General features: G+C 55.4%; 3 protein-coding genes across 3 annotated transcripts; 1 reads left to right on the top strand and 2 right to left on the bottom strand.

The window, feature by feature from the left end:
* The first annotated feature begins 2,856 nt into the window (after nt 1-2,856).
* CASP9 (caspase 9) lies at nt 2,857-5,809 on the top strand. The gene is made up of 5 exons (XM_072354615.1): nt 2,857-2,946; nt 3,543-3,712; nt 4,253-4,432; nt 4,605-4,714; nt 4,863-5,809. Exons 1-5 carry the CDS (start codon nt 2,936-2,938, stop codon nt 4,953-4,955), a joined length of 564 nt encoding a protein of 187 aa, XP_072210716.1. The 5' UTR covers nt 2,857-2,935; the 3' UTR covers nt 4,956-5,809.
* A 211-nt stretch (nt 5,810-6,020) lies between these two features.
* Nucleotides 6,021-8,420, bottom strand: LOC140261307 (chymotrypsin-C-like). Its single transcript, XM_072354597.1, has 7 exons — nt 8,327-8,420; nt 7,508-7,599; nt 7,309-7,406; nt 7,116-7,238; nt 6,558-6,694; nt 6,336-6,481; nt 6,021-6,227 (listed from the first exon to the last, which is right to left on the bottom strand). Exons 1-7 carry the CDS (start codon nt 8,418-8,420, stop codon nt 6,021-6,023), a joined length of 897 nt encoding a protein of 298 aa, XP_072210698.1.
* EFHD2 (EF-hand domain family member D2) lies at nt 8,016-11,010 on the bottom strand. The gene is made up of 4 exons (XM_072354379.1): nt 10,538-11,010; nt 8,892-9,039; nt 8,668-8,802; nt 8,016-8,561 (listed from the first exon to the last, which is right to left on the bottom strand). The coding sequence occupies exons 1-4, from the start codon at nt 10,777-10,779 to the stop codon at nt 8,427-8,429; spliced, it is 660 nt and encodes a 219-aa protein (XP_072210480.1). The 5' UTR covers nt 10,780-11,010; the 3' UTR covers nt 8,016-8,426.
* Between the last annotated feature and the right edge of the window lie 201 nt (nt 11,011-11,211).

Raw genomic sequence — 11,211 nt, 5'->3', positions numbered from 1 at the left:
CCCGAGGGATCCAGCATCCTCTCAGCCCTGTGGCAGCGCCTCGGGGGTCCTTGTGGCCCTGTTGCCTGGTGACAGGACCCTGTGGGTCCCTGTATCACCTCAGCCCGGTGACAGAACCCCAGCGGCCTCTGTGTCCCCAATATGCCCGTGATATGGCTCAGGGTTCCCCCGTCTCCTCCACTGTCTGCCTGGTGCCCTCTTGTCCTTCCCTTTCTTTCCACCTCTATGTGGCAAGCTGATTAAGGAAGTGTCTCTTATCCCTGTGTTGATAAGTTGGGGGTGTCCCCTGGTCCTCTTATCCCCCGGAACCAGGAGTTCCTGTTCCCTCCTGTCTCCATTTGTCTGTGGCCAACGCTGCAGTGGAAGCATCAGAGCTGAAGGGCTCAGGAAGCATCACTGAGCTTTGTCCCTGCCTTCCCTCCTCTGCAGAGCGCCGGCACCCGAAGGGAACAAGCACGACAGCTGGTCATTGACCTGGAGAGCCGTGGGAAGCAGGCCTTCCCAATATTCCTCTCCATCCTGAGGGACACCGGGCACGGTGACCTGGCTGACATGCTGGATGAGGGATGCGGAAGCCCGATGTCCCCACCTGTGGACCTGAGGCCTGTGCAGCTGGAGCTGCCTGCAGAAAGGCACGACAAAAGTAAGTAGTGAGAACGTGGTTCTTTGCATGGCAGAGTGCAGGATGGAGTGTAGCAGCTGGGTTCCTTCTTGCTGTAGAAAATAGGCTGTGAAGTCCTGGTTTTGTTGTCCTCTGGCACAGGTAGTAGTTGGTGGCTACATGAGTTTGTTAGGAGGATGTTATGCTTTCTGGTAGCAGAAGTGTTGAAGCCCCAGCTGTGCACTGGCAGTTTCCTTCTGCTTTTCACATGTAGCCTTTGTACTGTTTCACTGACAACAGGTTTCAGTGTGTCTTTGCTACTCCTGTTTTGCCCTTTATCAGTTGACGCGGCTCATACTGTCATAAAAAACCTCACTGAACTCCGATAAGAGAAAAACAGAAGTGGTTTTGTTCTGCCCTTGCAGTGGTGTAGCTGCAAGCTGTGTTTCTGAAGGGGAACAAGAGCTGCTTAATTCTAATGTGAAACTGGAAGGGGCAGAGGGAGAGAGATGACTTTCCCATGCCATTACAGGTGTGAGAACTACAGAATGCTTGTCCATCCCAGTCCAAGCTGAGAGTGAGCGATTTCGGATGCCTCCAGCACCAGCCCAGGGTAAGGGTTGTCCTGCAGCCCTGAGGGAGGTCTGACAGCTGGTTGGTCAGTTCCTTGCTTGTCCTTGCACTGTGCTGGGTGTTGCTGTGAATTGCAGACCAGCTCAGATGCATGCTAGGTGGGAGGTGACCCCAACTAAATAGTGTATGGTGTCCCAGGTGGGGGATGAGCGTGTGCTTGAGGTCCAGGCTCAAACTGCTGAGACTCTTTGTGGTTTGAGAGATGAGAGCCAAATGCTGCTTCTGGTGTGTGATGGGATGAGAAGGGGTGGGTGTCACCCACGTGTGACAGATGACAGGGCAAGGAAGAATAGGTGTAACATCTCGTTGTTGAGTGCTAAGAGCTAAATCCCATTTCTCTGTGGTGTGTTGTAGGTTCAGCTGTTGACAAGAGCGACCACAGACTGGTTAGTATTCTAAATCCTCTTCTTTTCCAGTTTATTTGTCATTGTATCGGGGTTCTTTGCTGCCAGTCATTTCAGAGATTCTGCTTGCAAGGAGCTTGTGCTTTAAGAATTGAAAAGGCAGAGCAAGGCTGAAGATATTTAAGTGTTCACCCTCACGAGGCAAAGAACAGAATGTCCAAAAAAGGGTCTTAGTGTGGCTTAAACTTCTTCTTGGACTGAAGAAGTCCCACAGCACAGAGCTGCTGCAGCTGGAAGCAGTGCTGTGACAGCCAGTCCTTGGTGCTGGGGCTGACGTGGCTGTAACCAGGGCAGTGTGCTCAGAGTGGGTCAATCATTAGTCAGCTCCTCCTTGGGATCACACGAACCGTGCTGCAAATAACGTGACATGGAGCTAAATACGGTGCTTAAGCTGTTTCCAGCAAGACAGCTAGTGATTTCCTCAGGCACCAAGTCGTGTGTTGTTTATCAAGTGGTGTTTTGACTTTGTAATCACTGTGTTGGGTAACAGAAGTAGGGAACACAACAGTAAACATGTGAGGCAGCTTTTGCACGTTAGGAGGCTCACAGTGAAGCAGGCATTGAGCATTCAGGAATGTGTGTGCTGTCAGAATGGCAGCTCATACCCGAGGCAGGGCAGGGTGAATGGCTTTGTTCGCTATTTATCCATCCCTAGGCTTAGAGATGTGAAAATACTGGGAAAGGAGCTGCTTTAAAGACTCCTCTTCCATGTTAATGTGTCCCACCGCACTAGCTGGTGAATGCTCTGTATTAGGGAGTGTTCAGTTGTGACTGACAAGCTCCCCTCGTTGCATGCCAGGTGTACCAGCTGCGAGCAGACCCTTGTGGGCACTGCTTGATCTTCAACAACGTCAACTTCAGCACAGACTCCGATCTGTCGCCTCGAGCTGGCTCTGACATAGACTGTGAGAAGCTGGAGAAGCGTTTCAGGTCCCTGTGCTTCAATGTCCGGACCCTGAGGAACCTCAAAGCTCAGGTGAGGGTGGCAGGAGGAGGACCTGGTACTCTTTGAGCTGAACTGTGTTTCCTGGATATGATGCATAGGGATGATGTGAGTCTTACTCTGTGCCAATGGGTTTTGTGGTCGGTATGTGGGATGCCTGTTATCTTGTTTTTACTGGGCAGAAAGCAGCAGAGATCCAACAGCGTCTGACAGGGCAGGGCTTGGCAGTAATCTGTGACCAGAGTGCAGTTGAAAACATGATGTTTTTTATGTAGGAAATAGATCTGGAGCTGCGGAAGCTGGCACGGCTCGACCACAGCGCCCTGGACTGCTGCCTTGTGGTCATCCTCTCCCATGGCTGCCAGGTGGGTTTGTGCTCCTCTGACATCGTGGGGAGTTCTTATCCTGTATCTGGGTGAAAGCAGACACAAGGTTCTCTGCTGCAATGCCTTTCCAGAGGTTGGTGGCCTTTGTTCAGTTGTTGTTAGCTTCTGAATGTGGGATCTGTACCTCAGAACCGAGTGGTGGGCAAAGAGCAGAAGGAGGTGGTGCTGACCTTCATACTGTAGGCCTTGAGTGCTTCCTGATTCTCTGGCTCTGCCTGGGGAGACTAATGACTACGAGACTAATGATTACGAGATTTTGGCCTTGAGGTTGGAGGAGAGGAGATAAATGATTCTAAAAGGGCTGTACATTGTGTGCCCCTTGTCCTGGAGGATAAAGAATCCCGTTGTTGGAGGAGTGGAGGAGGTGGAATAGGAGTTGGATCATATTAAGAGGTTGGATTCCTGGATATTGCAGTGTCTGCTGGGAACCCCTTTGCCCTGCTGCAGTGTGCATATACAAATATGAGGAAGTGAGATTTGTTCTGGAAGCTTTATGCTAGAAAGTGATGGGAGAGAGAGAACACTCGTGCAGAGATGGGTTCCCTCTGAGCTTGCCTTTCCTTCTGTGTTAACAGCTCTTGGATTTTCCTCTTCCAGACAAGCCATATTCAGTTTCCTGGAGGGATTTATGGAACAGATGGCAAAATCATTCCAATTGAAAAGATTGTGAACTATTTCAATGGGTTCCAGTGCCCGAGTTTGAGAGGAAAACCCAAACTCTTCTTCATCCAGGCCTGTGGAGGAGGTGAATCTTTGTGTTGCCAATAAGCTGTTAGGTGTGAGCAGGCTGGTGAGAATACAGTTGGGCTTTGCCTTCTTCTTCCTTTTGCGTGTGTTGCCCTTTTATCCAGGTGTCTTGTGGCATTCCCAACCACGTATTCTTACTGCTAACATGGGTTGAGTTTCAGGAGCATCTTGCAGGAGGGCAGCTCTGGTGGTTCCATTGTGCACCGGGTGGTTTCGTTGTGTAGAGTGGGGGCTGTGAGGTGGGAGGAGGGCAGTAGTGACACCCCAAGCCCCGCATCCAGGAGCATTCCATCTGTTCCCTGTGTTTAGCAACAAGGGTAGGTTTGTAGGATGCTTTGGGTTGGAAGGAACGTTTGGATGTTGGTTGGGAGGGCTTGGTTAGTGGGGAGCCTGATGGCTCTGTAGCAGCACCATCAGAGAGCAGAAAAGCGTGGTCTTTGTTGGAGGACTTTTTCCCCTACAGTTGTTAATAGAGGATGTGTGGCTGCAGAGCGTGTCAGATGTGAGTGAGAGCTTTTCTTGCTGCCACTTCTTGCAGAACAAAAGGACCAAGGATTCGAGGTGGATTTTGAATCACCCCGAGATGAAACCTGCCAAGGTTCCATAGAGTCGGATGCGATTCCTTTCCAGGCTCCATCAGGGAGTGTGGATGAGCCGGATGCCGTTGCCAGTTTGCCCACTCCTGGTGACATCTTGGTGTCCTACTCAACTTTTCCAGGTGAGATAACTCCACCAGGCAAACGATTTACACAGGCAGTTGATGCTAAAGGTGCTTGGCCAACACACCACCAAGCTGCTGTGCCATAACGTAGTGTCACCAGCAGTCAGTGGTGGTTGGAGGTGGTGTGAGATAGACTGACTGCAAGAGTAATTTTCTCCTTTCTCTGAAGGTTTTGTGTCCTGGAGGGACAAGGTGAGTGGCTCGTGGTATGTGGAAACCCTGGACAGCGTGCTGGAATGTTATGCCAGTTCTGAAGACCTGCTGACCATGTTACTTCGGGTAAATGTCTTTTTTTCCTTATAAACCTTATTTTTTTGTAGTGTTATAAAGCAAGGAAGGCAATAATCAGAGGTGCCATCTGTCAGGGTAGGCAGGCAGTTTGTAAAGGGTTGTGATACTGAGCACGCAGCGCGCCTTCTGTTCCTAGGTGTCAGACATCGTGTCCACCAAGGGGAGGTACAAGCAGATCCCGGGCTGTTTCAACTTCCTACGTAAGAAGTTCTTCTTCCTGTGCAAGTGACTTTGGGGTGTCAAGGTCCCCATCAACGTGAGGATTGCTTCCCTGTGGCTGGATGAAAGCTGTCCCTGCTGTGACTTGAACCAGGTGCTCCTGGTGGCCGTGGAGGGGTCTGTCCTGCAAGTTGTGAGCGCTGTCACTGGGGTGAAGCAGCCACAAGATGAGGACTGGCCTTGTCCCAACCTGAAGGGACAATCTATTGTAGGGAACATGCTTCAGCGGGGGGGTTGGGCTTGATGCTCTCCAGAGCTGCCTTCCAACCCCTATGATTCTGTCCCAGTGATAGGAAAGGGGAAGGGATGTGTGTTGGAATCCCCATTGCCAGAGTGTGCCGGCCCCGTGATCCCATTGTGGGGTGAGGGCCTCCAGCTGTGCTGTGGCTTTGCTCCCTTCCTGTTGCGACTGCAGCGGATTGGAGGAGTCAGTGGAATTAATTGATGGAATCAATGGAAATAGCTGATTTTTGCAACAAGAGATTTTTCTGTTTGATTGAAACAAAAACCAAAAGGAAAAAAAAACACCCAAACCCTTTTGCTTTGTACTCTTGTCTTCTGTTCTCCCTCGTGTCCTTTTTCAGTGTATACATATTGTTAGCTCTAGAAAAGCCTTGTTGCATTGTCAGCGTGACCTTGATGTACGCAGTACCCTGTATCTAGAGCTATAGAATATAGATGGAAAACACCTTTGGGCAATCAAACTAGAAAGTTAGGACACGTTTTAATGTTCATTGGCTGTAGATGTGTCACTGAGGGACATGGAGGGGGTGGGTTGGGGTTGGGCTTGGTGATGTTGGTGTCAAAATAGGAAGGACATCCCAGGTTCTGTGCAGTTATTCAGCACTTTGGCTGCTAGCTGGTGTAGATGTGTGGGCTCAGAGCCTCGGGGGCTCATCCCACTCCAGTGGAGCAGCCCTGGCTCTGCCACAATCCCCCCTTAGGCCCCACAAATAACCACAGGGGCACACGAGGCCAGTTGTTTCCCTTTATTGCTCACCACGATACGTGACCCGCTCTGCTCATCCTCAGTTCTCATTCATTTTCTGCCAAAGACAAAGGGGTGAGACCGTGGTCAGACCTCCACGTGGAGAAGGATGGGGAGAACCCAACCCCAGAGCTCTGCTCTCACCTCGTTGATCCAGTCAATGTAGGCAGACACCCGCGTGAACACTGTTGGTTTCTTGGCTGTGTTGCAGCCCCAGGAGGAGCCAAAGCTGACGATGCCGTGCACCTCCCACAGGCCATTGCGTTGGCAGTTCAGGGGGCCGCCCGAATCCCCCTGCCCAGACAGGGCGCCGTGTTACACCCATACACCCCACAGCTCCCCATCTCCATTCTTCCACCCCCACCGCAGCCATTGGGGATGGCCAGCAGCCCCGTCACTCACGTTGCATCCCGCGACGACGCCGTCACCACCAGCACACACCATGGAGGTCCTCACCAGGCCGCCCCACCAGTCGCTCTGTGAGCACGTCTCGTAGTCCACCACGGGCAGCGGGGCCTGCTGCAGAACCTCCGCCAGCGGCCCGTTGGCTGCAACGACAGCCCCAAGTTGCACCCATAACCAATTCTGACCCCATTCACTTCCCTCCGTGGTCACCCCGCTTACTCGAGAGGCGTCCCCAGCCAGTGATCTCGCAAGGGTAGCCGTTCTCCAGCTCCAGCCCACTGGGTGGCAGGCAGGCAGCCTGGATGGTCTTCCTCTTTCGCACTGGATGCGACAGCTTGATCAATGCAATGTCATTGCTGCAATGACAAAACCCTATAGAACACAGCCAGCCAAACCTTATAGAGCACCACCAACCAAACCCCATAGAGTGCCATCAGCCATATCCTTTAGAGCACCGCCAACCAAACCCCCATGGAGAACTGTCAACCAAACCCAATAGAGAGCCACCAACCAAACCCTATAGAGAGCCACCAACCAAACCCAATAGAGAGACACCAACCAAACCCTATAGAGAGACACCAACCAAACCCAATAGAGAGACACCAACCAAACCCTATAGAGAGCCACCAACCAAACCCAATAGAGAGACACCAACCAAACCCAATAGAGAGCCACCAACCAAACCCTATAGAGAGCCACCAACCAAATCTTATAGAACACTGCCAACCAGCCCCGTCCCTGCCCCCAGCCCCCTCCCTGCCCCCTTTGCTGCCCTACACGATGAGGAAGGAGTTCCACTTCTCGTGCACGATGATCTTCTCCACCTCGGCCACCACCTCGCCCTCGTCCTCCACTGCCAGGTTGTGCTCGCCCAGCACCACGCGGTACGTCAGGGAGGAGCTGCCAATGGCCATCAGTGTGGGGCCACACGTGTGGGGTGCTGTCCCCCCATGGATGCCCCCAACCCTACCTGATACAGTGTGCGGCTGTCAGCACCCAGCTGGGGGCAATGAGGGTTCCTCCACAGGTGTGGCTCCAGGCATCATTACGGCTGTACTGCAGTGAGATCTGGACGGCGGCACGGTGTCACAACAGGTGGTGGCCACCCATCCCCATGCCACCAACATTGGGATGGAGCCCACGTGGCACACAGTCCCCCCCTTACCTACCTGCCATGGCCAGCTGTGAGCACGGGCGTCCTCACCACCCACTACACGAGCACCTAACAGCGGTGGCACCGCCGGCTGCCCACATCCGTAGGCTGTGTGACACCCAGCATGGGGACATCAGCATGGGCACAGCCCCCAGCCCCACCAACACCCCCCTCTCCATGCCCTCACCCACCGTAGCCCAGCAGGACGGCGAGACACAGAGCCCCCAGCATGGTTGTAGGCTCCCCAGCATGGCAGAACCAAGGAGCCCGCCGTCTTATATGTTGGTTGTGCCACCTCCTGCCCTTGGGCACGTGGCCTTCCCCCTGGTGACAGGTGGCCAGATCCCACAGCCTGCGTGCCCTCCTTGTGCTGTTTCTTATCAGAGCAGCACAGCCCACTTGGGAACAGCTACACTTGTCCCATGTACAACCCCACAGATGTGGCCCTGACTGTGTCCCCAGCCATGAGGGGATACAGGGATCCCACTCTGCCACCCGACCCTGGGTACGGGTAAGCACAACGCTTCCTTAGGAAATATAATATTTATTTGGGATTTAAAAAGAAAGAAAAAGAAAACAACACAGCGAACAACACATCCATACAGCAGAATGGAAGCAGCTGTTGGGACAACACCTTGGTGGGACATCACAGTCATCGGCACAACCACTCCAAGAGGGACGGCACGTGAGATACCATCCCATGTGGTGCTTAGAGGACGGGACACACAGAAAAATAAAGCTTCTCTCCCCTCGGTGGCCTTTATGGGCATCTTTCACCAAGATAAACCAACAGCCCAAGGGGAGCCAAGGCCACCTCCAACCCAACACGTGGCACCGAGCACAGTGACCGCTGTCCCCGGCTTGGCACGAGTCGTGGGCACGATGACACGCAGGGGACGGGTGACGGCATGGCGGGGCTCCTTCCTCATGCCACGTCACTGAGCAAACGCTGACTGCAGCTCCTTGAAGGCCGCCTTGCGCTGCTTCATCTCCTCCGCCTGCCGCCTCTTCTCCTCCTGCTCTGCACGAATCTCCTCCTCAAAGCGGCTGCCCTCGGTGACCGCCTGTGCCTGGGGATGGTGACACATTGGCCCCGGCCCCGTTGTGTGTTGTATGGTGGCACGTTGGCCACGTCCCCAACTCCCGACGGCCGCTGCTGTGCTGCTCAGCACTTACCTTGGCCTCGAAGAAGCTCTTGGCTCCCTTCACACCCTCTGTTGAGACGTCGATCTCGGAGAGCCGTGCCAGAGCGTGCAGCCCGCTGTCCTCCTGCAGCTCACCTGCTGCTGCCTTGCGGAAAATCAGCAGGAACTGCAGCATGGGGTGGGATATCACCATCCAGGATGTGCCATCCAGCTCCTCACCAAGGGATGCAGCCACAACCCAACCCCTGCGCTCACCTCACGGAAGCTCAGCTTGCTGTCCAGGTCCTCATCCACCTCCTTGATCATGTTCTTCAGGCCCAGGTGGGTCTGCGGCGCTCCCAGCTTCTCCATCATCAGTTTCAGCTCCATCAGGTCAATGAAGCCATCCTTCCCTGCATCGTACCTGTAAGGAGGTGGTAAATCCTCAACACGGGGCACATCCTCACTGTCACTTTTGGGCTGCCGTGCCAAACCACTGCTGGTTCTATCCAACCATTAATGGCTCCCAGGAGCATCCTCAGCACTCCCTGCCCATTGAGTGCGGTTTCTGGCACTGATACCCAGCAGCTAGCTGCCAAACATGCCACGAGCTCTGTGCAGCAAAGGGGTCAACCCTATATGTGCCTATGGGGCTGAGCTAAGCTCTATAGGATGCACTGTCGACTTCTCCTTGCTCAGCCTGCAGGAAGCGACGTGCAGCTCTGCGGGGCTGTGACTCATTTGTCCCTGCAGCCGCAGCACGGTGCAGCTCACACTGTGCCCCAGCACAGAGCCCTCGTGCTTTGCTGCTGGCATCGTAGGGCTGTGAGCTCCGCTGCTGCAAAGTGAGCCCCTGGCTGCAGCTCTGCATCCACTGGGGTGGGCTCTCCTGCGTCGCAATCCTTTAACGCAGCGGGGGAAGGCTGGAGAAAGGACAAACCTTGCACGCAGCGGCTCGGCTCAGCCCCACACCATCACCCCATCCTCATGCTCCCCCCTTTGTAACCCCCTCTTTGTGATCCCCCTTTGCTTGCAGCCCCGCAGCTGCCGCGCTGCTCCTCTTGCTGCTGTGCGTGCGTGTGTGCACGTCCTGCTCTGCAACCAGACCCCGTGCTGCTGCCATCTGCCCACGGGCACAGCACCCACGGCCACAAGCTGCACAGCACCTCGTGTTGGGGAAGGGGGAAGGTGATCCCCTCCATCTGCAGACCCTATTTTCCCCCCTGCACAGTTCCACACGCCCGCTGCTCAGCTCCCCCCCGGCTGGCTGAGCTCACTAACCCAAGCTTGCAACATCACACGTGGGGATGGCACCGAGGATGTGACAACACCATTGCCGCAGCCCAAAGCCTGTATGCATGGCCAAGGTGGGGGTCCTGGGGATGGGGGGGTCCCATGTCCCTTTTCCAGCCTGCTCTGTGGGTCCTGGTGTCCCCTCTGCAAGGTTGTGGGGAGGCTGCATCCAGGGGAACCCTTCTGAAAGAGTTTGTAGGGTGGGAGGATGGCTGCAAGGAGCCGAGAGGGGGTCCTGAGCTTCAGCTCCTGTGCAGAACTGGGGGGGCATCGTGGTGAGACAAGGGGGGATGGATTCCTTCCACAGGGAGCCAAGAGGGGGTCCCAAGGATGGGAAGATGAGTGGAGCCCCCTGCAAGGAAGTGGGGGAACCCCAGAGATCTCCCCCTGCAGTGAAGTCCAAAGGACCCCTCCCACCATCAGCCCAGGGCTGGGCGGGTCCTGCAAAGAGACTGGGGGCTTCCAGAACCGCCCCCCCTTTCCGCACCCCACCAGGGGCTGCAGGCTTCCAAAGCACAGGGGACCCGATCGGGGCGATGGGGACCCTCTGTCCGGTGCTCCCTCCCCGGGGTCTCTCCTGGGGGTCCCGTAGGGAGGAGGATGAGGAGGGGGCTCCCCTCCACACTCACTGTCGGAAGAGTCTCTCCATGTCACGGAGCTGCCGCCGGGAGAACTCACGGAACTCCGCCGCGGGGCTGAAGAGCCTCCGGCCGCCTCCGGGTGAACCTTCGCTGCCCACCGCCCGCAGCGCGGGGCTGCCCGGCGGTACCGGGGTGGGTTCCGCATCTTGCTGCTGTTGCTGCTGTTGCTCCGCATCCCCTTCCCGCATCCCCAGCCGCCGGCCCAGCCGCTCCGCCAGCTCCTCCGCCATGGTGCCCGGATGGATGGATGGATGGACGAACAGACGCGGCTCCGCCCCGCTCCGCCCCAGCAGCCGCCAAAGCAAAGGAGGGGGGGACGCATCTTCTCGGGGCACCCCCAGCACCTCCAGGCTCGCGGGGTGTCAGCCAGCGAGGGGTCCCCCCTTTAGGGTCCCACCAGCATCGGCTCTGCTCATTGTTTGGTGGTAGAGGAACGGCACAGCCCAACCCAGAGCCATCACAGACACACAGGCTCATATGAAAGGTATGGATGAGCTCCCGGCTCTACGTCCACAGTATTTGGGGCCAGGGGTTGTCCCAGAGTTGAACACAGCCGTGTTCAGATCTACAGCATAGCACCTGACCCCAAAACCTGCACCAGGAGGTGGCCATCGTGCCCCACTGGGTATCCACAGTTCCCCTGTCATCACAGACCTGGCCCC

The sequence above is a fragment of the Excalfactoria chinensis genome, chromosome 20 (assembly GCF_039878825.1).
Source record: "Excalfactoria chinensis isolate bCotChi1 chromosome 20, bCotChi1.hap2, whole genome shotgun sequence".
NCBI lineage: Eukaryota > Metazoa > Chordata > Aves > Galliformes > Phasianidae > Excalfactoria > Excalfactoria chinensis.
The sequence above is the reverse complement of the archived record's forward strand: the minus strand, read 5'-3'. Positions and strand labels throughout refer to the sequence as shown.